The sequence below is a fragment of the Sabethes cyaneus genome, chromosome 1 (assembly GCF_943734655.1).
Source record: "Sabethes cyaneus chromosome 1, idSabCyanKW18_F2, whole genome shotgun sequence".
In the NCBI taxonomy this organism is placed as follows: Eukaryota; Metazoa; Arthropoda; class Insecta; order Diptera; family Culicidae; genus Sabethes; species Sabethes cyaneus.
The window spans coordinates 154,377,547-154,402,747 of NC_071353.1; the positions used below are offsets into that span (position 1 = coordinate 154,377,547).

At 38.9% G+C, this 25,201-nt stretch overlaps 2 protein-coding genes across 5 annotated transcripts in view; one reads left to right on the top strand and one right to left on the bottom strand.

The window, feature by feature from the left end:
• Positions 1-25,201, bottom strand: part of LOC128732619 (uncharacterized) — a 201,479-nt gene that overhangs the window by 53,898 nt on the left and 122,380 nt on the right. The window lies entirely within an intron of this gene.
• On the top strand, positions 21,151-23,551 carry LOC128732620 (transmembrane protein 205). The gene is made up of 2 exons (XM_053825911.1): positions 21,151-21,566; positions 22,036-23,551. The coding sequence occupies exons 1-2, from the start codon at positions 21,325-21,327 to the stop codon at positions 22,745-22,747; spliced, it is 954 nt and encodes a 317-aa protein (XP_053681886.1). The 5' UTR covers positions 21,151-21,324; the 3' UTR covers positions 22,748-23,551.

Sequence of the window (25,201 nt, forward strand, 5' to 3'; positions counted from 1 at the left end):
GCAAATCATACAATTAGATTTTTTTCACTGCGAAATGAGGAAATTGGACACCTCCCGCGACACTGCGACTGCAGTGTCGCTCGCAGTGTTCGGATTCCGGTAGCCGTCGTCGTGTATCGTCGTTATCGTGTTTCCGACGGTCATCTACTATGCTACGGGCCCATCAATTTCTCGGTCATCAATTTTCGCAGTTTATTGTGCCTATAATGAGATGATAGGAGCTGGCGGATGTCTCCCCCCGGGGTCGCATTCACCTCCGTCGTCGACGGTCCAGCCGAGAATGCACCTCAGATTGCATACGAAGCATGGTACGGCTGTATTTGCAAAGGAGTGAGAAAATTCGCTTGAAACTGTCTACTTGAGACTGGTCACGTAGACACTTTTCAGTCCGCTAGTCGGAGGCTTCGGCTGCACGGTCGGGTCAGCTGTACTGCCGCTTTCCAATGCAATGCAATGCCATGGTTTGAACAGCTCCCTTCTTTTGAACGAATGCCAACGATATAATGCAATCCGACACAGGCCACAAACTATACCGAAAGGTATAGTTGAAAAAGCCGATTGCCCCCTCGATTACCGTTTGCAGGGGCTGGTTGGACAGTCCGGTCCGGATGGATGCATGGATGGGAGCAGGGTATCCTCACCGCTTTCGCCTCTGACGAGTCTGAATATCTGGAACGTAAGACGCTACATCGAAAACTGGCCGGCAGCGGCGACGAAGACGAAGACGTAGACCATGAAAACGACGACGACGACGACGACGACTACACTTCAAATCAGCTGGAACTGCTGGAAGCGCAAGTCATCGCGAATGGGGAAAACGGGGCAACGGCGGCGGTGGCGGCTGGCGGCCCCATTTGTTATGGTTTTTATTGCCCACCGCATTAGATTTCGATGCAACCGGGACTGGCGTTCTTTTTTCGCGTTACTCACTTCTAACGATAGCGAATTGCGAACGAAAAACTGAAGCTTCTTGTGTCTTTGTGGTGGACGGGTTTGCGTCAAAATGCTCTTCAAATGGGAGTGTGGTGAACGAGTGAGAATGAGCGAGAGCAACCGCGTGTCCCGCGCGTCGGTTGACGCGATTCGATAGATACCGACCGGTGGTCGGTTTTCGGACAGGGTTGAACTGTGCCGAGTGGTTCGGAATCTTTAAGAAAAATGTAGTTTTTCGAATTTTCTTTTGAGTTTACCACCACCGTGGAAAATTTTGTGAAAAACTTTTTCTAAATGATATTTTGCCTAGATCGCTGAAAAAGATTACTTACATGTTTATAGAAAAAAATTTACTTCAAGGGACTTGATTCCTGAGATATGAATTTTTAAAACAAACGTTAATCGAAGAATTTCCCTTGAAGTTTTCTGGTAAAATTACAGATCTCGATTTTTAAGTCTATAATATTTTTCGCCTTCGGCTCAAACCTGTACGATAATTATAAAAATGCCCTAATCCTCATATTTAACGCCTCAAATAGGCCTAAAGATACTTCCATAAGAAAAAAATACTGTCCTGATCATATAGCAAAAGACTAACAAACCCTTGTGTTTCTTTGTCTTTTAAATGCAATTCAGTCAAAAAAAGCCCTCAAACAGTCCATAAAGTTAAAACTGGTAATAAAGAAGCTACATCGACCTTGTACGAACGGAAATGATCATTAGAACCTATTCATAAAATAACTTTTATAAGCAAACTTTGAGAGTTCCCATGGGACATCCTCTTTCGTCCTTTTCTGTGTGAGCGATTCGAAAGTGTATAAATTATTATTGAGCATCACTAGTGTGCCCAGACATCAAGAAAAGGTCAGGCAATCAATTTTTTTTGTTTAATTTCCAAATCAAAGGAATCTTTTGGCCTGGAAAATCGAGTGATTGTAGGTTGGCGAATCTATTGTTATTTGCCACAAAAATACTTAAAATTGGACTTAAGTTTGTAGTAATTTGGATTGGAAATATTGCTTAGACATGAAATCGGACTTGAAATTTTTATTTGAAATTGAACTTATAGTTTTACTTGACATTGGAATGAAATTAGGCTTGGAAGTGGACTTGAATTTGAATTAAATTGAACATGTGATTGGATTTGAAAGTAAGCTCGGAATTGAACTTAAAATTGGAATTGAATTAGATTTGAATTTGGACATGGACACAAACAGATAAGAAATTTCACTTGAAATTAGGATTAACATTTTTCGACTCTCTTACACGTTTTAACTCGTTTTTGTTTTTTATTCTCTTTTCCAGTTCAGTGTTTTCTGTTTAATTGTTCCGTGTTTCTCCCATTTACTGTTAATTTTTTTCTAATTGTCTTTTCTTGCCGGAAATTCTTTTCTGTCACGTTTGTTTTGCCCCTTCTTTCTTTTGCTCTTCAGTTTTCTTTTTCTGTCTCCCGTTTTCCGTCTTTTTATCTCCCGTTTTACCTTCTTCTGTGGGTTGTTTTTAATCTCTTTAAAAACCGTTTAATCTCTTTTGCTATCGGTTTTACTTTTCTGTTGCGCTATTCTTATTTTACCTTTTGGTTTCTCTTGTTCTTCGTTTCGGTTCTCTTTTTTTATATGAGACTAAACTACTGCGAGCTGCGACCATTTCGAGAGATGTATTGTGGTAACTGTTTTCTCTTTCTTGTCGTGTTTTCAGTCGGTTTCCTTTTTCTGCCCATTATTTCTTCTAACTCTTCTTTTCCTGTCCCGTATTTCTTCATTTAATGTACCATTTTTTATTTTCAGTCCTGTTTTCGTTCTTGTTTTTTACTCAGTTTTGTAATTTTCTTTACGATTTTACGTTTTTTCCATTTTCCTACTTTCGTTTGCAGTTTTCGGCTTTTTACAACTCTTTTTATCTCTTTAGCTTCTCGTTTTTTGTCTTCGTCTGTTCCTTTTTCCTTTTTTAGATGCCCTGTTTCTCTTGTTTTCTGTCACGTCTTTTTTTGTTTTTGGATTCCTTTTTTCGCTTTGCTCTACGGATTTCCTAATTCATCTCTCGTTTTTCTCTGTCCCATTTTATTTTTTTCTTTGGTCTGTTTTTCTTCTTTTTGAATTTTTTCTGTCTCATTTGCCTATCACACTCCCATTTTGTTCCATCTTTCTTCTTTTATATCCCGTTTGACCTTTTTTCCCGCTTCCCTCGTTGCCTTTATCGATTTTCTTTTTCTTCTCTCGATATTCCTCTTTTCCAATTTGGTTTGTTTTGTTTTCTGTTCCGTTTTCGCTTTTTTGACTCGTTTTCACCCTCGTTTGTTTATTTGTCACCGTGGAAAATTTTGTGAAAACTTTTTCCAAAGGATATTTTTCCTAGATTGCTGAAATAGATTACTTACATGTTTATAGAAAAAAAATTATTTCAAGGGACTTGATTCCGGAGATATGAATTTTTAAAATTAACTTGAATCGAAAAATTTTCCTTGGAATTTTCTAAAATTTGGCTAAATTGCAGATCTCGTATTTTTTATATCCATAATTTTTTTCGGCTTCGGATCAAAAATGTATGATAAATATTAAAATGCCCTAAACTGCAATTTTGTTGGTCCAAACAGGCTATAGGATACTTCCATGGAAAGAAGTTACTTTCCTGATCTAAACTAAAAGGCAATAATGACAAATTCGCATGTTTCATCCCAAGTTCTGACACAAAATTAATTCTGGCCCTTCAAATAGTCTATAAGTGAAAATTGTATAAGCAAACTGTAAGTGTTCCCATGGGACATCCTCTTTCGCCTTTTATGTATAAGCTTTCGACACACACAAAATCTTTTGCTGATTCGAAAGTTTATCAATTATTATTGAGCACCACTAGCGTGCCCAGACATAAAGAAAGGGGAGGGGGGGGGGGGGGTTCACACCCGACCTTTCACAAGAATCTTTTGGCCTGGAATATCGAGTGATCGTAGGCTGGTGAATGTATTGTTATTTACTACAAAAATACTCCAGACTTTCAGGTGCAAATGGAATTAGATTCAATTCAATTAATCAGCTTCAGGCCCTAGTTTCCTCTGCTGTACGAAGAAGTCGCCTCCATTCCACTCGGTCCATGGCCGCAATTCGCCAGCCACGTAGTCTGCGTAGGGTCCGCAGGTCACCACTTGATCGATCCATCTCGCTCGCTGCGCGCCCCGCCGTCTCGTTCCAGTCGGTTCATTATTGAGAACTTTTTTAACCGGGCTGTCGTCTGACATCCTCACGACGTGCCCAGCCCATCGCAGGCGACCGATTTTTGCGGTGTGAGCGATGGGTAGAAATGGAATAAGAATCAAAGTTGAAATCGGGCACGAAATTAGACTTGGAACTGGACTGTAAATTAGAGGTGAAATTAGACTTGAATTCAGACTTGACAAGGGGTATTAAATTAGATTTGAATTTAGACTAATTTGATCTTGAAGTTTTATTCCAAATTGAACTGGTTATTGGACTAAACATTGTAATAAAAATTTGTAGTAATTTGGACTGGAAGTTTTACTTGGACATGAAAGCGGACTTCAAAGAGAATTTGGAGTTTTTATTCGAAATTGGACTTATAATTTTACATGAAATTGAAGTAAAATTAGGTTTGGAAGTGGACTTGAAATATAGATTTGAAATTAAAGATGAAGTTGGACGTGTGATTGAGTTTGAAATTAAACTCGAAATTGAACTTAAAATTGGAATTAAATTATACTTGAATTTAGACATGGACACGAAATTTGACACGAAGTTTGACTAAAATTGGGATTAACATTTTTCATCTATCTCGCACATTTTACCTCTTTAAAAGAGACGAGATGAAAATTGTTAATTATTTCTTTGCTCTTTTCCAGTCCTATTTTTTCTTTTTTCTCTCGTTTTTTTTGTTTCGTGTGTTCTGTTTTTATTGTTACGTTTTTCTTGGTCTACTATCCTATTTTTTCTAAAAGCCTTGCTGAAAATTGTTTTTTTTCTGCCACGTTTAATCTGTTTTTGGTTCTATATTTTTCTTTTTTTCGATTTTCCTTTTTTGATGATGGATGGATGATGATGGAAAGCGAACTGAGCGAAATCAACAGAGATTTGAATTGTATGACAACCAGTTTAACGACCGACTGGTGTCCCGAGCAGGATTTTAGAGCAAATTGAAAACAAAATTTGATATCTTGATGTAACGGATTTTGAATACTCGGTGTGATTTCATTTTGGTCGACTTAGCGGTTAAAATATCAAAATTGATTGCAAAAATTCCACGCCGTGAAATTAAATTAAATACTACTTTTGCTATCAAAAATATCAAACGGAATACTAATCTTGCTGTCACACAATATTAATAGGAAAGCAGAATTAGCTATCATTTTACTATCATATCATCATCATTTTGCTATCATCATATAATTTCAACCAACCATTTTACTAGAAAAAAATTTAAGTGAAAATAGATTAATTTAAATATTGAAGGTTTATTTTCATCATAAATAGAATCTGTTAACACATTTTCTTTCAATAAAAATGAAAACAAAATGATAGCAAAGTCTGATACATCATAAGTGCCATTTCGAGTTGATAACAAAATGTTAACATGTTTACCATGTTTTCTAGTTGATATCAACAGCAGAATATGTAATAATTTTGATATACTTTTGTTGTCAATCCTTGCTCGGGGTGCGTGTTTTTCCCCTTTTTTGGGTCCGTTTTATCTTCATCTTTGGGTTGCTTTTCCTGTTTTTCTTCCGTGCTTTTTCTGTTTCGTTCAACCTCTTTTGCTGTCGGTTTTACTTTTCTTTTACGCAATTCTTCTTTTCCTGTTTGTTTTCTCTTGTTCTTTGTTCCGGTTTTCCTTTTCTGTGAGAGACTGAACTTCGGCGACCATTTTGGGAGATCTATTGTGATGACCATTTTCCCTTCCTTGTCGCGTTTTCTCTTAGTTTTCTTTTTCAGCCTGCTGTGTCTTCTATGTCTTCTTTTCCTGCTCCGTTTTTCTTCGTCGGAAGCACCATTTTTTTATTTTCAATCCTGTTTTCCCTCTTGTTTTTCACTCAGTTTTTTAATTTTCTTTCCGATTTTCCGTTTTTTTTCTTCCCATTTTTCTGTTTTTTTTCAGTTTTCGTCTTTTTCTAACTCTAATTATCTCCTTTCCTTCTCGTTTTCTTTATCTTCGTCTGTTCCGTTTCCTTCTTTCAGATGCCCTATTTTTTCTTGTTTTTTTGTCACGTTCATGCTATTTTTGGATTCCTTTTTACGCTTTGCTCTACGGATTTCCTTTTTTATCTCCCGCTTTTTTGTCTCGTTTCAAGTTTTTCTTCGGTTTATTTTTCCTCTTTTTCATTTTTTTCGTCCCACTTGCCCATCTCATTCCTAGTTTGCCCCATTTGTCTTCTTTTATATCCCGTTTGAGCTTTTTCTCGTTTTCCTCGTTACCTCTATCTTTTCCTCTCTCGTTATTCCTCTTTTCCAATTTGGTTTGTTTTGTTTTTGGTCCCGCTTTCCCTTTCTTGACTCGTTTTTACTCATTTTCTTTCCCATTTTTCCTGTCCCGTCTTCCCTTTAGCAGGGTGTATTCACGTCTTACCTCGATGATGACCCAGTGGGAAAAGAGCACGATGCTACGAGGGAATTTCTCTGCAAGCTTTGATCCGTGGATTTTGCAGCGCATGCTAAGATCCGTGGATCTATGGGTCGGAGTTGCTTTTATGCATTAACTCAGGTCCATTTTTGCTTTCTTCCTGTCTTGTTTTTTGCTTTTCTGTCCGGTTTACTCCTTTTCGTTTTTTCATTTTCGTCCGTTTCGTTCCTTTTCTTATTATGTCCTGTTTTTTTCTCCCTTTCTGGGACGTTCTGTTTGTCTTTCTGTCCTGTTTTCCCGTTTGTCTTCCGTTTTAATTTTTTTCTCCCCATTCCTAATTTTTTATTCTCGTGTTTCAACTTTTTTGCTCTTATTTTCTCTACGATTCTATCCGTTTTTTTTCTTTTTTTGTTTCGTTTTTTCTCCTTCTCTGTCCAGTTTGTTCTCACTTACTTCATCATTTGTCTCCTTCTCTTTTTCGTTCTCTTTCTTTCTAGTCTCCTCTTTTTTGCCTCGTTTTCCTTTTTTCGCTCTCTCATTTTCTCCTTTTCCATTTTTCCGGTCGTGACGTCCCGTTTTACTTCCTATTTTTCATGAATTTTATTTCGTTTTCTTTTTCCGTGTCAGGTTTCTTCTTTCGCGTGTCAGTTTTTCTTTTGTTTTCTTTCTAGCATTTTTCCTCTCGCTGTGTCCTATTTTTGTTCAATTTTTGTCACGTTTTGCTAGTGCTCTTTTCCGTCTTTTTTTGCTCCAAGAGCAGGAGACAATCTACCTCTAACTCTATTTCCATAAGAAAGTGTTTGCTCTACGTGGTCTGATTCTAGGTAAATCCTCAGAAAAAAATGAACTTTTTCACTGTCCTGTGTTCCAATTTTATTTATTTTCAAACCAGTTTTTCCTCATGCTTTCCACTCGTTTTTTATTAATTTCTTTCAAGTTTTAAGTGTTTTCTGCTCTCTTTTCTCCTTTCTTTGTGTCCACTTATCATATTTTTTATTATCTCTTTTTCTTCTCGTTTTACGTCTTCGTATCAAACCCGATTTTTTCGTCTTTTCTGTCTTTTTATACTGTTTTTGGTTTTCTTTTACCCTTTTCTATCCCCTATTTTTCGTTTGAGCTTTTTCATGAGTCCGTTTTTACTGTTATTCTTTTTTTGTTTATCTGTTCCATTTTCCCGCTTTTTGTTCCATATGTATCTTTTTAATCTTTATGTATTTTTCTTTCTCTAGTTTTCTGTTTCATATTCATATTCTTTTGGTCTTTTTCTCTCTTGTTTTTCCTTTTTTCTACCCCTGTTTTCTCTTGCTCTGTTTTTTTTTTCTTTTCTTTGGCCGTCCCCTTTTTCGCCATTTTCCTTAGTTTTGACTTTCCTCTGTTCCGTTGTTCGACTTTCTCCTTTTGTTTTTCACGTTTTTAGGCCAGTTTCTTCACTTTTCATGCCTTGGTTTTTATCATTCTCTGTTCCATTACAATTGTTTTCTTTTTTTTCGGTTACGGTTTTCACCTTTTTCCCCTTTTCTTTTCCTATCCCGTTTTTCGTTTGATCGTCGTTTGTTTTTTCTCGGCCGTCTGTTTCGCTCTTCCTTTTATTGCGTCCTGCTTTTCCTCCTTTTTTGTCATGTTCTGTTGTTCTTTTCCGGTGTATCCCTTCTGTTCCGTTTTCATTTTTTCTCCATAGTTTAATTTATTTTCTGATCCATTCTTCTGATGGTTTTTTTCTGATTTCATTTCTATATTCTCTTGCTCCACTATTTTCTCCTTTGCTATTCCTCCTTCTCTATCTGTTTTTTTTTCTCAATTTTGGTCCCGTTTTTTATCTCTTTTTCTGTCCAGGTTATCCTTATTTTCTTCATTTTCTTCGGAATGCTTCCAAGGAAAAAGACCCATTCCGTCACGTTTTTTCTTTCGTTGTTCTTTTTTTGCATGCCAGTTTTTAATCTTTTCTTTTTCGAATTTTCTCTCTTTTTCTAACCCTTTTGTCAAGCTTTTGTCACGTTTTCCTTCGTGCTTTTTTCCAGTTTTTCTCTTGCTGTTTCGTTTTTCCTTTTTTACTTCTTTCTCGGGATATGCTAAGAACATTTTCATAAGAAACTGTTTGCTTTTGATTGGTTCATGAGATATAAATTTTTGAATCTGGTAAATACTCAGGAAAATAGAGTTTTCAGCTATAACTAAATGTATAGTCAGTCATGGGTCACACACAATTGTGGGTCATTTTAGCTTTAGCTGCCAATTTGCATTCGAAAATCACCGAATGATTGATCAAAATTGTTAATGCTACATATGAGTAACAATTTCATTTTCGTTGATGTTTCGACGTTTTTTTATTGTTATTCTGTCGTTTTTTCATTGTATTTGATCGTTGCTTTGCCTTGTTTTGTTGTTAAAACAAAATTGTTCTTTTTTCTGCTTTTTTGGTCGTACTTTCGTCGTCCTTCGGTCATATTTTCGTCATCTTTTTATCGTCTTTATCCTGCTGTTTTGTCGCCTTTATGGCGCTTTTTAAATATCTGTTTATTGTGTTGCTGTCGTATTTTTTGTTATTGGTTTGTCGTCTTTTCATCGCCATGTCATTTCATTACAGCGTATTTTCATGGTGTCATTTCCATCGTATTTATGTCATGTTATCACCGTATTTTTAAACCGCACCCAGCTTTGCATAACTTCTATGACATCATTTCATCACATCTTTGACGTCTGTACGTTGTCTTTTCGCCATCTCTTCTCTTTATAAAATTCAAGTAAACCAACTGGCTTTAGAATTGTTACTTGGGTAGGAGTGATTATCGCATACATATCTCAGCCCATGACGTGGTTGCACTCAGCGATTCGAGTCTGTCCGCGACGGATCTGTTGGACTGTGGAGTCGACCATCGCGCGGACTTCAATATTCAACAGGTAAAGATGCTACACTTCAAGTAATTGCACTTACTGCACTGGTTAACGGGCGTACTTTGTTTTGTCCCTAATTATACTCATTCTGCTTGTCATACACCCCTGACATGTTCGCAATGAATGTTAAAGAGAGGCTCCTGCTGAAGCAGTTTGAATTTTAGTCTCGATATCCGACCGAATGGACAGAAAATTGCACTAAAAAGAGTTCAGTAAAACTTTTGATTTGCTGGTTTCCCGATTGATGGTGTTGACTAATCCCAATCCCAATATTATTTTGGAAGAATGGCAAAATATAGATAAAATGAAGAGGGTAGGCGACTGACTACAGGTTATCAGCTACTGAGTGGCTGGAAAGGACATTTCGTTGCTGTTCAGAACTAACTACCTTCAGCAATTTGACTCGGTTGACTCTTGTAGTGTAACGCGCACCACAAAGTCACGTAGCAAAATTCTGACGCCTAGTTCTAGGGCTTGGGAAAAATTTCCAGCACTTCAAAGATCACTATTTGTTTTGGCTCGAAGTACGTACCTATAGCCGTCTTTCGAACAGTAGAGGAAGTCGTGCACGGTTGGCTGTTTATTCATAGTTTGTACACAAACAAATACAAACCGTGTGATAACGGCGATTAAAATCACACGTTATTTTCTGGTGCCCACAGCAGCGGGACACTATTTTCTATTTACCCTGAACTGGTGCACATTTACGCATTGACTTACATGCTTTCGCTGACTGCTCAACGGAGAGATGCATCTGCACTATAAGTTTGTACTCACCTATGGAGGGGGGGGGGAAGAGAAAAAAGATTTAATTAGTTTCATTCGAAATCACAGGATCTTAAAAGGTGCTACACACTACAACCTTGAATTCCCAAGAAAGGCAAAAAATCAGCCATTTATCACTCGAACACATAATTCTTTCTTTAATTTTAAAGCGCATCCTAAGAGGAGATTGAGCTGCGTTTATGGTTATGGCAAGCCGCGAATTCGATAATTTCGAAACATGTTTTCGATCGATGTATAATTTTTATTCCCAGTTCGAATAGGTCACCTAGCAGTGTTGTAAAGGGTAATTTAACAACGCGCTTGGTGTTGTACTCGGTCCACAAACCACAAAGGTAAACCTGGCCGGTGACCGCGGTGACCGGTTGGAGCAACCGCAGTCTGGACCTAGCCGCAGGGAACGAACGCAAAGTTCGTGTCTTTGCTGCACAGTACAGTGCGGGCAGGATGCGACGAAAAAGACTGTAAAAAATTAAAAAAAAAACGATGAAGTTTTGTCTTTTCTTCTCGGGTTTCGCGGCGAAATGGAAAGGTAACTGAACCGGGGACAGGATGCGAGAAAATGAAACCTACCAGGACGGGGAATATAATTTACACGTGCCACAACAGCCGCCACAGGGATGCTTTCCGTTGCTTCCGTGAGATGCAGCCGGAGCGGTCGGTGGTGTTGCTAAGCCTAAGCCTTATGGACGATAAATGAAATTAGCTCAGTTGGTTGCTCTTTGTCTTTCCCAGCTCTAGATATAGCTACATAGAAGAAAGAGCGCTTTCGAATAGTCATGCTGAGGTTGCAGAAATCTTTATGTTTGATTTAAGCTGGACCCATCACTGGACTGGTCGAATTAGTGGGGGGCTTCGTTCTAGTGTGCGTCCTCAAAACTATTGTAAAACTTAGTAACTTTTCACACACAACTTGACACCACCGGATTTTGACGACCACTAAAAACCAGTTCGGCTGGACTTTGTCCGACCTAGAGATAGAGTGCAGGAAAAGCTTGATCGACGCTTTTCGAGAGTCATGCTGCAGTTGCAGAAATCTGTTCGATGCATTTCGATTGTTTCGGTTTGTTTGCCCCAGAAAAAAAACTGACGCAATGTATCGTATGATTTTTGCAAGGATTTTGAACGGATTAGTGGGGAGTTATTGTTCCTGGTAAGTCGCATTTGCCGTTAATAAGAGTATCACTAATCATTACTAATTATCAAAGCTGGAAGCTAAGCTAATTTGGCACGCTCAAAATCAAACACAGCCACAGCGACTGGGTGTACTCTGCGTCGGGAGAGATTAACGGTGGAACCACCATCCGGACAGAAAACCCAAGCGTGGATGTCTGCCAGCAGAAATCACAATGTTATCTGAATAATGCGCTCACTTCCGTTACCCTCCATGGTATCCTCTACGCAAATCTCTAAATCTACCGATATCCGAAAAGTTCTTTGTCGGCGAAAGCCGCAATTGGGCGAGAAACACCTGCGAACATCCCCCCGGGAATAATTCGTTAGGTCGATGTCTCGCCGCCACTTTCCGGTGTTAGGTTAGAGTCCATTGTTTAAAACGAAAAGCAAAAAAAAAGAACATCGATTAGGGCGGGTCACTTGACACAGATGCCGCTACTGATAAATGCTGCAGCAAAAGCAAACCCATCGAACTAAGCGCTAAGCCGGACGATCCGGATCGAGAGTCGCGCTCAAGAGAGGAGACCTCATTTCCTGCAAACCCTGTGGAATGCCAAAGCGCGAATCGGGCGCGATTATCCCCATTACCATTGTTGTTTTCGTTTTATTAATAGAAGACTCTTATAGCCGCGCTTAATCTGCGGTTGGGTCCTTCAGATAAACCGAACTAGCCGACGATGGAAGACGGGTGGAAAAACTGGAAAGCATCGGCATTTGGCATTGTGGCACGTTTCCCGAGCGGGCGAGCGAGGGTCATTCAAGGACTGACCGTTTCTCGGTTGCACTTGCGACTTTGCGAGATTAGCAGCAGTCATCTGTTTTGGTGCTCAATCCGAACTTTTCCGTATTTGCAAATTCTTGAGTGTGCGGGCAGATTGTTGAATAACTCCGCTGGACTAAAGCAGATCGGATTAGGTTCAAGTGAATGTTTTTATTTCAGAGACACTTATAGACTGGGAGGCTTCATAAAGAAGTGATGTGTTTATACACACCGTTGAAGCTGTCTCTCCAGGCAATTTATTATACAGACAATCCTAATACGTTTTAGTAAATTTAGCCCGAAAAACCACAAAAACTAAAACCCATAAAGCCAGGAATAAAAATAGAATGCAAAATCCTTGAAGGTTGAATTTTTTTAACGACTTCGTGCTCAATATTGTACTACCAACGCAATGTTGAATGGATTTCTTTTACAAGTGAAGGAAATCACGACCCTTTTTTCACACCTCTTGCCATGCAATTTGCAGAACATCACTCTGTAAACTGGTTTATAATCCGGTGTCGTTGTCTGTCTAACCTTAACGTGAAAATAATTCCTAGGTCATCTGAGTAGATCAGTCTGCATCCAGTCCTAGGTCTAATACGGCAAACATTGCCGATGAATATGGAGACAAGTAGTGGTCCGAGATTACTCCCTTGTGGTACTCCAAAAGGATTTCTGTAAACTCTAATCACAATGGATGCTTAGTGAGATGTAATGCAAACCAGATTCGTTGAGGTCTGTTGCTTGGTTTAGATCACTAACGGAAATAGCTTCGTTTAAAAAAAGAATAAAACTCTATTGAAGTCGAATTGTTCTCCGTCGTTTAAAATGATGCTCACAATAAATCCTAAAATAGCCTAAAATAAAGCTCAAATTTTACCTTAAAGTGGACGTTTCTCGAAATTGAACTCAAAATGGACCCCAAAATAAAACTGGATGTCGTACATTTTGCTGTTAATATAAGCCGTAAAATGAAACGGAACAGACCTTGAAATGGACCACAAAAACTAACTTGCGGCTCGTTCGACCATAAAATGTAACTCCAAATGGACGTAAAAATGGATCATAAAATGAACTACAAAAATAACTAAAAAATGGACCTCAAGACGGACCTTAACGGACCTCAAAGAACATACTCAAAACGGATCCCAAATGACCTCAAAATAGACCCTAAGGAACAACAAAGAGGTCCTCGAAAAAATTTAACGTAAAAATTAAGCTCAAAACTAATTTTAAAAACCTCAGAGTCAGAGCAGACCTCATAATGAATCTTAAATTGGACCTCAAAAGGGATACCAAAACTGATTCTAAAGTGGAGACCTCCTCTTAAAATTGATTTTAAAATCTGGAAGAATCTTGAAATTTACAATAAAATGAGCTTCCAAAATGGCCGCATAGTAGACGTGGACCTTAAAATGAATCTTTAAAAGAAACTCAAAGAGTTGAGAGCCTTAAATAGGATCTCAAAATGGCATTCGAAATGGTCCTCAAAATGCGAGCAACAAATACTAAAATTTTAAAATTACAAAATTTAAAGGCATCGAGAAAAATGAAAATACCGAATCTGCAGAAAAAAGAAAATGCAAGACCCATCGAATACATAATCCAGTAAATACAAATTACAAACTAAGCAATACACATGAAATGCAGCATTCAAAACATAGACTAAATAATACTGAACAGATCACAGAACTAGACAATACAACCAAAAAATCCATATTTTAATAATTTAGGATTTCAGAAACTTTAAAATCTTATGTTAGAATCCAGAAAATTGAAGTTGAAACTTGAAGGTTTACAGTAAAAGGTTTTTAGAAAATTAAATTAAGTCTAGAAATCCTAAGTCTTTGAAGCGGAAGAAAATTATCCATCCATTTACAATGCACATTCGCAAAAAAAAATTAATTTAGGAAATAATTAATCCGGAAGACTAGGAAGATTCAGGATCCAGAACTTACTAGCTTTAGAATCTAATAGAACTGAAATCCATTAAAAAAATCCCAAAATCTCAAACTAGAAGCAAACAAAATTACTAATGAAGTTCAAATTTAACAAAAAAATCAGATCTTAGAACGTTTAGTTGAAAACTACTTCAAGATAATACTGGTTGGTACCCGAATGTTTTGCTTGCTCAACTACTGCCGTCCCACTTAAAATTTAAAAATTTAAAATCCGGATAACCTAGCATTAATTTGAAATACAGAAAAGTCACAAACTAGGAAATTCCAGCAAATTTAGAATTTATAAAATAATAAAATCTTAAGTTTTCCGGAATAAAAAACTGAGAAAATGGAATCTATATCCAATCTTAACTTTCATAAAAATACCGTGCCAGCTTAGTTGCATATCTAGTCACAATCGCAAGCACGGAATTTGTTGACTCGAGTCAACAAAGGAGGTAAATCTATAGTATCGAACATAGTGAAAAGTGAGGAATCTATACAATTTAGATTCTGAAGATTCAAAGAGTTCGAAAGCTTGTGAAATTGGGAACTTTCTTAAACCCAAAGGACCGGTAATTTCAAAGTTCAGAATCCTGCAAATTCAAAATCTAGACTGTACAAAAATATTAAAAGTCGTCGTTCTGAGCCACTTGGTTGCTTTAGGTCCAGACTATGAGCGTTTCGTGTTTGCCTTCTGATAGTGTCTCATTTTACTTTATAATTTATAGTAACCGAGTCGAATCAGGCCAACGAACTTCGCTGTGTCCAATCTTTTCGAAAGTGCAATGCAAACTGCAGAAAACTGTGGGCGTTGAATACCCGTGGCACAAAATATCACTTATTCCAGCATCAGAACATCCCTCACGCAATACACCAACTCGGCAGTGATCATCGGTATCGTCCAGATTCCAACTGCCTTCGAAGACCTTGAACTTGAATGAATGAACTTGAAGTATTTTAACCATATATCCATTCGTTAAGCTGGTTGTGTGATAAAAAAAAGTTCGATACGACCGAATATGAAAGTTTCCATACGTTAATTACGGAATGAAGTAAATGGTTCGGTTCGACCATAGATGAACTGAATGGTTTGGAACGACCATTGATAAGTAAGTAGTTTAAGTACGTTCATAGGTGAATCAAGTATATGGTTCGGTACGACCATAGAGTAATTAAATGATTCGGTAGAATCATTGTTGAACGAAGTTCAAGTTGGTTCAGTACGACCATAGCCAAACTAAATGGTTTGGTACGACCATTGATAAGTAATAAGATTGGGTACGTTCACTGGTGCATCATGTGTATGCTTCGGTACGATTATAGAATTGAATATACTATATAGACTATAGAATTGAATGATTCGGTAAAATCATTGTTGAATGCAGTATAGCGGACTCTCGGAAAAGATAATCGATTGGCGAAATATTAACTTTTCTGAGTAGTCCTAAAATAATAAATACCAAAGCGAAAAATAGATCCTCGAATATAGGATACACATTTTAATGCATGTGGAAGTTGCAATGGAAAAAAATATATAGAAACATCTATATAAAGTAATACTAGTTTATTTCAGTAAGTTTAGAATAGTCTGCTATACCAGTTTACTTCTGGTTTTTTATAGTCCACGTGTTGATAATGTTCGCACCTATTTTTTGTTCCCTGCTGTTTCTTCTTTTGCATTAAAAATTCAATGTGAGTTTTTTTCGCTTTTTCAGGGTGCTATCAAAAAAGTATTTTATATGGCAGAAAGCATCGTCGTTAGCACCAACGCTAAGATTGTCCTTCTAGAAAATTAACAAATTTATGATCCAAATTTTTTGCAATGATCAAATTACTCAGCATAATTAGAAATAATAATTAGTTTTAGTCATGTTTTAGACAAAAAGAGTGATTGCACGCATTGCTTTCCTTAGAAAAATGCGATGCAATAATGCGCAGATTTAGGCACAGATTTTTTATTCATGTTCCAAATTCTGCGCAGTAATGTATCCTACGAAGAAATCGCGAAAGAATACGCAACCTCACCCAAATGGCTGAGGTATAAAGGCGTAAAAGTTCAAGTAGAATCTTTAACTTGCATTGATTGGAATTCCATGCTGTGTCTCGAGGTCCGAACCTGCGAGCGCCGATTCATGAAACCAAGTCTTCTATTTTTTTTAATGTTCAACCTCATGGGGCTGTCAGAGAATGGGGAAGGGGTTTCTATATGAAAACACAATTTTTAGTATTAGTCTAAAGTGTAATGTTCAGTATGCAGAAAACCCGAATCAATTCGCCTTCACGTTATCGAGAATAAAATATTTAAAATGAGGCAATCAAAATCATAACAATATTTCTTTGCCACCCGGACAGCACAAGAAGGTCGGATCATGGATTTAATTATGGTAATGGCTAATGCCGAATTTTTGGTTTGCTTTCAGCGTATAGAGACATAAACAGCATGGCAGGAGTATTTATTTTCACTTTTTGGGTGCGCAGAATTAGGCACCGTGGATAAGTTTACAAAACGAAAAATATACTCATTTGTTGGTCGACTTATAATTCCCATATTTTTTACCAGATATTATAGACCGTAGCACTACACGTTACTGCTATCCACGTTGTTAATTTAAATCTAGAATACTTAGGATAGCGGAAGAAACATAAACATGTCTTAACTGCGCAGAATAGGGTACGTTCACGGTATTCATTTAACTTTTTCGAACAATTAATTTTTCCGAGAGTCCACTGTATATGGTTCGGAACGACCATAGATGTATTACATGGTTTCGTACGACCATTTGTATGATACATGATTCGATACGTTCATTGTTGAATGAACCACAGAGTACAGACATATGTGTTCATATAAAATTTCATTCAAATGGTGTATAAAATTTTAAACACAACACTAGTGACATCTATCTCAAGGGTCACCAGTAGCACTTCGGCCATTGCTGCCATATTCAAAATAATTTCTTGCTATCTTCTATATATTTGAATAACTTTCAACGCTTCTGCCGGTTATTATAGCAACGAATTTATTGATTATTATCTAGGCCCGACGCCTAAGGAAAATGCAGGTACAAGCTAAACTAAATGTATTTTTCCACGATTTAGACATGGTTTGTTGTTAGGTAGGTCAAAAGAAATATGCATTTTATATGATCAGTTATTGACAATGCTTTTTCTTTTACAGATCGAAGCATTTGCAGCTACAGCTACCAGATTTACCATTGGTATAATGCAACGGATTGTTTGGGCCGAAACCACCGAGGCCGTGAAAAACAGTACCATAAGGTCAAGTTGGGTGTATCAATCATTGAGAATTAACTGTTGGGGAAGAATAAATGCTTAATGCGAGAAATGAAGATTCAGGCAAACTGAAAATTCTTGATATTAGGCCAAAAATATAGACTTAGCGAAGGTGAGAGTCGAACTCACAGCTCCCAATCTCTAGTTGAGCGTGTTGTTTAACCAATTACACCACTAAGCCGTCTATACTCTGTGGTCTTATATCAAGGTTTTGTTATGACGCTTGCCTGATTCTATCATTCATTCGCACATTTATCCAGCGCGAATATATTTTTGTTGACTGTATGTGTTGCGACCGCACAGAGTCTATATTTTTGGCCTAATATCAAGAATTTTCAGTTTGCCTGAATCTTCATTTCTCGCATTAAGCATTTATTCTTCCCCAACAGAAAAGTAAAAGCCGACTGCTATACGTCGTTGAAAAGAAAAGAAAAAATTGAGAATTAATGAACTATGGGGCTGCTACCCCGTTGGTAGCAAAAAGAGCGCTTATTTGGCTACCAACGGGGTACCAATCGCATAGCGCCGTAAATACAAAGGATAAAACCATACTTTCTTCAACAATAGTGTAGATAATAATAAGCTCTACAATCGCCCTTTACACTACTTTTTAGAATTCTGTTTAGTTGATGCGCTGTAGTCTGTAGATGCTCAATTACTGAGCAAAAAACCGAGAATAAAGCCTGCTTAAACTACGATAGATGATCATAGATACACAGGGATTCGGCGAGGCTACTGATAATAGCGACAATTCTCGTGGCAGTGGCATTCTCGAGTGCGGCACGATATTGTTTACTGCGTGTAGTTTAATCGCCATGCTACAGCTATACAGGTGCACAAAGGCAAACCGTCAGCATCTTGCCATATTTTGCAAAATTGCTGCTACTGCTAAATGTATTTCAAATATTGTAGTACCTTTTAGATTAGTGAAAAACGCAAACAATAAAAATCATAAAAGAATGCTAACATTTTTTGTTTCCAAAACTGAGGCTATTACAGTTACTTGGCAACGTAGTTCTCTGGAAATGAAGCATATGCTTTGGTACGATCATAGATGAATTGAATGATTCGGTACAATCATTGTTGAAAAACGTATAAGGTCCGGTACGACCATAGATGAATTGAACCATTTATAAGTAAAATGATTCGGCGAGATTGGCTGAGGTATATATCGTTCGATACGATGATAGTTTAACAAAAAGTTATGGACCATTCGACCATTCATGAATAAAGTGTTTTTGTACGATCATTGTCGAAAAGATGGCTGTATTCAGTGTAAATCAAGTTTACTTGCTATACCAGATTATATACATAAGTGGTTGTACAGGTTTAAGAAAAAGAGTCTAATATGTTAAATGGAAATGAACAAGAATTAGACGGCCGAAGTTTTTGGAGTTTTTTCAAGAATTAGACGTACCTCGGCTGGAAAATTCTATAGTATCGGTTCGGCAAAATCCTCAGGCAGAGATTTCTGCAGGGCCAAAAAGACACAATAAAGCGTGAAAAATATCCGCTTGGCGAACTAGAAGGAAGAGTAGTTGTCCGCATTACTGAAAAGGCAAAAACAGCAGAACCGTGAAGTCAAAATAGTCCTTTTAGGCTTACCCAATGTCGAAAGACCCGAAAACGCGTGTTTCCTTTCAGAAAAAAGCCAATTATATGGGGGCAATGCGCTAGGACATGCATTCGTTTTTCGCCAAGTAAACCTACCAGTAAATTGTGTTCTTGATGGTGTCGATTTAAAACGAATTTCGACATTGCTAACGATGCAAGTGCTGGTAATTGCGTCCCAAACTATTATACCTTCTGGACGATCAGCTATAGCAGGGATTAACCTTCGCCACAATCTCTGTCCCAGTTTCGTCAGGAAGAGCCATCTTCAGAATTTCGTTAACTTGCTGGACATGATTGGGAGTCGAATGTATGATAAAGTCGGGTTTTATTTCAAAATTGTTTTGCTGGACATGTTCTTACTTTGAAAAGTTTTTTTATCGCTATTATCTTGTGAGAAGAGGAGAGATGTACGGTTTGAATACCCGTGGCAATCGTTGGCATCGTCTAGAAACCGACCACGTTCAAAGACTGCTGACTGCTGAGCACAATCCAGTCGTTTGCAGTTGGTTAAACAAGCAAGAAAGACTTGAGCGATTCTCTGCGACTAGTAATTTGGTATTTGGTAAAACTATTTTCGTTACCAGCAACCATAGTCGTCGGTCGGCTAGCCGTTGATATTCGATGACAGGAAACCAGCGAGCGTCGCTATGCCATCGCATTCGTTACGACTGTAAAATTGAGGGCATCTAGATCGGGCAGCTTCCAGCTGTTAGTGTAGGTTGTGTTATGAATGACGCATGTCGGCACAGTCTGTATTAAAATTTCAACTTGAATTTAATTGTTTATATAATTCTTACGTACTACTTGCTCAAAACTGATGAATAATTGGCGCGAAATAATTTAGAAATGTATGGAATGGATAAACAAAACAACTTCTACAACCTGCTCCTGCCATGGCAGCTCGGTAACTGCAATCGGAAACAGTTCAGATTATTTTCTTTGTTCCACTGTGGAAAGTGGCTTGTCATATTGAATGTGCTAATTTTAACACTTCGAAAGACGACAGTAGGTAGTTTATACGAAAAATTTTCCTTTTGACTTAGGAAAATTTACGGATTGGACTTACATACATCAGCGAATACGGGACTGACATTTCTTGCCGTCGTATAAGAAGAGAAGTCATTTGAATATGTCTTCCTTGGCTGAAAAAGGAAAATAAAATGAGGATTGTGTAATACAGAAATCCTCCTTTTATCTCTCCTGACTGACATATTATATTGCTGAATTTGAACTAAAAGGTTAAAGAAGAGGTAATTGTCGTTTTACCAATACAATGTTCGCCAGAACAAAAGTTTCGATCGATAAGAATCTATTAAAGAAAATTTGCAAGATTGCAAGACCATATCGGAGTCACCCAATCAAAACTTGCTTGAGCCTGCTCAAGTGTTTTTAATAAAAATATTCACATATTCTTAATTCGGTTCAGGAACTCAATTTTTGCATAATTTACGACATTCAAGTCGATCATTTTTGCCAAGTCAAAAAATGCAGCAGCATTTTTCTGTTTTAGCTCTTATGACTTAGTCACATGCACTTTACGTTTTTTTTGCTTCCACTCGCTCAAAATAACCAAGCCAAGTACTCGAACCGGCTTAAAATAGCAGTCACATGGAGGTGCAAATTTATCCCGTTTCCCGTGCCAATGACCATCATACCTCGAGGGGATTCCAAGACGCTTCTGAATGGAATGGAAACCACGTGCAGCAGCTTCCCATCCATCCATCCATCCGATCGTCCGTCATCTCGCCGTCGCGTCGATCAAGTTTGCGTTGCACGAACCGACGATCGTCGATCGTGACGCATCGTCCTGCTGCGCAGAGCGCAGTGCAGATCGTCTCTGACCACAGACGTCATCACGTGGGCCGGACCCGATCGGATGGACGAATGGTTGGAAAAACGATGACGAAAGGAGCGTTCTATTACGAAATACCGAATGATGGATGGGTGAAGTTTTGCTGCAACGAAATGGGGAAGCGAACGGGACGACGTTGATGGTCACACCTCCTCCGGTGGAGACGGTGTGCGGTGGTTTGGCGATTCTCGCTCACTCGCGGAGCGAGAGAATGCATGCGGACGGAGAGACCCGGCTTATCGCAATCGCGGTGCTTTGAGTGTGGTAGTAAAAACTCGACCTTTTATATACGATGGCCACAGCGGAGGAGGCTTCATAATCAAGTCGCGCATCGAAGAGCAAATAGCAAAAGTTTAGCAAACCCGAACGAACGATTACCTACCGACCTGTGTGAAAAGTGTGATAAGGATTCGCTCGCCGTTTTTGTGCCGTTGTTATTTGGTGGAATATATTAGAAGCAGAAAAAATAAATAAATAAAACTACTAGTGAACCGCAAGAAGGTGGAAAAAATATGTGTCTAAAGGAAATGGATCATCCTGTCAGTAGGCTGAGCGATCAGCTGTTGTGCGATCGCGTTGGAGGTGATCTGAGTATGGAAAGTGAGAAGAATAAGGCGGCTGGTGCCGCCGCCGCTGCCACGGTGGAACAGGAACTGTACCGTGACATGCTGGCCGGCGGTACGGAAGCTACCAGGAAGCTGTTCGAGGACATCACGGGCGTAGGCGAGAAGCTGAAGCGAAGCACTGCCTACAAGTAAGTGTTCTGTGTTCTAATTCTAACTATTGAAATCATCTTCTCGTCATGCGTCAATCCCGCTTGTGCAGAACCATTCAATCGTTATCACCTTGGAACAAAAAAAAAAAAGTGTCGGGCAAAAACAGACAGCAATCGAGGACAGCTCGTAGGTGTGTGACGGGGGGGTTGCAGAGGTCGAATGCGACGGAGAGTTGTGCGAAAATCACGTACGCCACTCGAGTCGAGTCGAGAGTCCAACCACGGCAACGTCACACACTGGGGTAGTGCCGTCCCGCTCGCACACCACTTCTCGGGCTTCGATCGACTGCTGCTGCTTCTGTTTCTCTATGGTCAAGTTTCTTTTATGAACCCCTTTTTTTCTACGGTGATGTCGATGACCCCCACGAGAACCTAACGATTACAACCTTCAAAAAAGGGGCGAGAAATCTTCTAACCAGACTGCATCTTCTTTCCTCCTTTGTTTCAGGATCCTCACTCGTACCACGCAACCATCGCATGCAATTTCGATGCTGTTTGTCTCCTTCATGCTGCTGGTGCTGTGGCCGAACATAGTAGGCCAATCGCCGGATGCTGAAAGCGAGTGTGTCAGACCAACGGCAAACCGTGCCGGGGTGCTGGTTTCCTTGGCCTACTTCGGTTCCTTCGCCATGCACTTCGGAGCCCAAATGTGGATGACATTTGTGTCCGGTTTGGCACTCTATTTCAACCTGCCACGTCACACGTTCGGTCGCATTCAGGAGATCCTGTTCCCGAAATATTTCTCCATGGGAACCGCTCTTAGTGTCGTAACGCTGCTGACTTTCATCAAACTGCAACAGGCCGCCCATCCGGAGCTGAGCACGGCTTCGCTGAACAGTTGGGAACCTGCGCTGCTGCTGCAGCTGATCGCACTGGCTCTGTGTGCCGCCCTGGAGTTGATCGTGTGGCTCTATCTGGCCCCGCCGATGCTCCGCCTGATGCATCTGAAGTACAACTTCGAAGCTCGCGAAACCGTCGGCCAGGAAGTGGGTCAATTCAGTGGGACGGAAAATGCCCAACTGAGGCGCTCCAATCCGTACCAGAACGTGCACAAACGCTTCCGCCAGATCCATATGGCGACGGCCATGATCAACATGACCTCGCTGCTGTGCACCTTCGTGCATCTGCACTATCTGGCGTCCCGGGTCGAGCTGCGGTGAATGACGATCCGAGCCAATCCAATCCAATAGCCGATCGGACGGACGCCATTTTGTTGCAGGCGCTGGCGCTACGTGTAACATTGACTGAGTGCGGAATGTGCGTAAATGTGTGCGTGACGCCCCCCCGGAACAACAACAGGAACCGCTGCAAGCCAAAGTATTAGCAACGGACAATTCCAGCTGTAAAGCAGTATTACCATTTAGGAACACAGCCCCGAGTGTGAGATTAGAATCAAAATTTTTTCAAAGAATCTAGTCCTTTTTCGCGTTAGAAAACTATTAGACCTTCTGATGGGAGGGTCAAAAACACACACCAACACACTAAATCTACTTCAGATCCAGTAGTAAAGCTTGTAGACGATTAGATAGCACTGAAATTTTAGTGATTATTGCAAAATGAGATTAAAATACTGTTACTGTGTTAGTCGTAAGTTTTTGTTTTAGCAGCCTATTTATTGCAATATTCGAAAAATTCTGTGTTAGGAAGAAAACAGGTAAACCAAATGAAAGAGAAAAAACCCCGAACGAAGACGAAACGAGCGAGAGTAAAGATCTGAAGTAGTGTTCTTAGAATTTAGAGTAAAAACCAACCTAGCTAGGCTTAAGTAGTTGAAATCAATTTATAATTTGCCATGTATAGCAATCAAGAGACAGCTTACTACTATTTATTTGTTCCATGCCCTATTAGAAGCTTACGTAAATAAGAAAGCAGCTGGTATACGATTTGTTAGAAAAACAATCAAATTTTAAACTTTTTAAACTTAGAGCTGAATTTTCGTTACGAACGAAAACAACAATAATAAAGGAAAAAATATTATTTAAATCAAAATCTATCTAGTTCAAACTTGGAACCGGAAAAAAAGAACACCTGATTCGTTCTCTACGAAATGGTCAATGAAAAACACGATTTACTTCACTTCAGCCGGAACTGCGTGTGTGCCACATCCTCCCCCCGCGCACGTTTCCCCGTCACAGTCCTATCCGAATCAGTCGGATCTAGTATTGAGCTGCTGCTGCTGCTGCTGCTGCCACAGCCGTCGTCGTAGTTTATTATCGTTTTGAAAAAAGTGCAAATCGATGAAAGGCGACAAATAAAACCCGTGACAGATAAGCACGTCACGCGGCGCAGTACTGCGCGTCGCATTATTATTCGAGTACACCACCCTACAACAAATAATGAGCTTCCCCTGCTTTCCTGCCCTGCAGGGAAGGGAAGGCAAGGGAAGGAGGGTGTGCGTAATGAGTTCTATTTCTGCGCGCGTTCGTGGGTCAAAATAGCTCAACCCGAGCGGGCACACGTCAATCGACGAGTCCGAGCTGCGATGAATGATTTCGACATGTTTTTAAGTAGACCGATCTCCTTCTTAAGTGGGAGTTGACAAACAACGTCGATTAAACAGTAAAAAACGTAAACCGGAGGGACCGTTAGAGAATTTACTACGCTGTAGCTAGAGATTGTTTGTGGTTCAAAAACAAAACACTCATCAATGAAACAAACATGAGGTCTTTAAATAAAAAAATACCAGTTCGACAACTGTAAAATTTATTGTTGTTATAAGTTTTAAATACTGCTAAGAGCTCTTTACTTTTTCTTCCACTGTTATCCCAATATTATCCTAAATTTGTCCTGATTTCGTTCTAATTTTGTTCCAATTTTTCGTTAATGTTATTTTAGGGTGATTTGAATTTTGTTCTAATTTTATCCTATTTTGTCCTAATTCCTGTTATAATTTTATTTTTTATCCTTAATTTGTCCTAATTTTTTTTTATTCTAATTTAGTGCAAGTTTTATCATAATTGTGTTGTTATATTTTACGGGAATTTCGGAATTATGTTCGGTTTTCCTTCGGAATATTTACCTAATTAAAAAATCCATATCTTAACTTCGAACCTCGAAGTTCGAAAACAGACACTGAGGAAGCCTGCAAGTCGTAGGCGAAATACGTATCTGTCAGGAATAAAATATACATAGTAGAATTAAATTGGATAAGTTTTCTTTTAATCTAATTTGATTAATGTTTCTTATAGCATTTTTTCTCAGCTTTCTGATGGTGGTCTGGAAATTTAAATCGGTTGGGGGGATTGTGGCGAAAACGGCGATTTTTTGTTAAAATCCAACATGGCGGCCAAATCCAAAATGACCATCGATTTTTTTTCACTACGGTTTTAACCCCTATCTCTCCTCTTTACAAAACCGTGTCGTTTGTAGTTTGTTTCATAGGAAATTTTGAAAATATCACAATAATTATATGAAAATTATGAACCTTGCAACAGATAACTGATTGTTTTATTCAGTTAATGCCATTGTACACCTAATTTTATGAATGTTTCTTGTAGCATTTTTTCTGAGCTTTTCAATACCGGTCTTAAAATGAAAATCGGTTGGGGGGCTCATGGTGAAAACGGTGATTTTTTGATAAAATCCAGTATGGCGACCAAACCCAAGATGGCCAC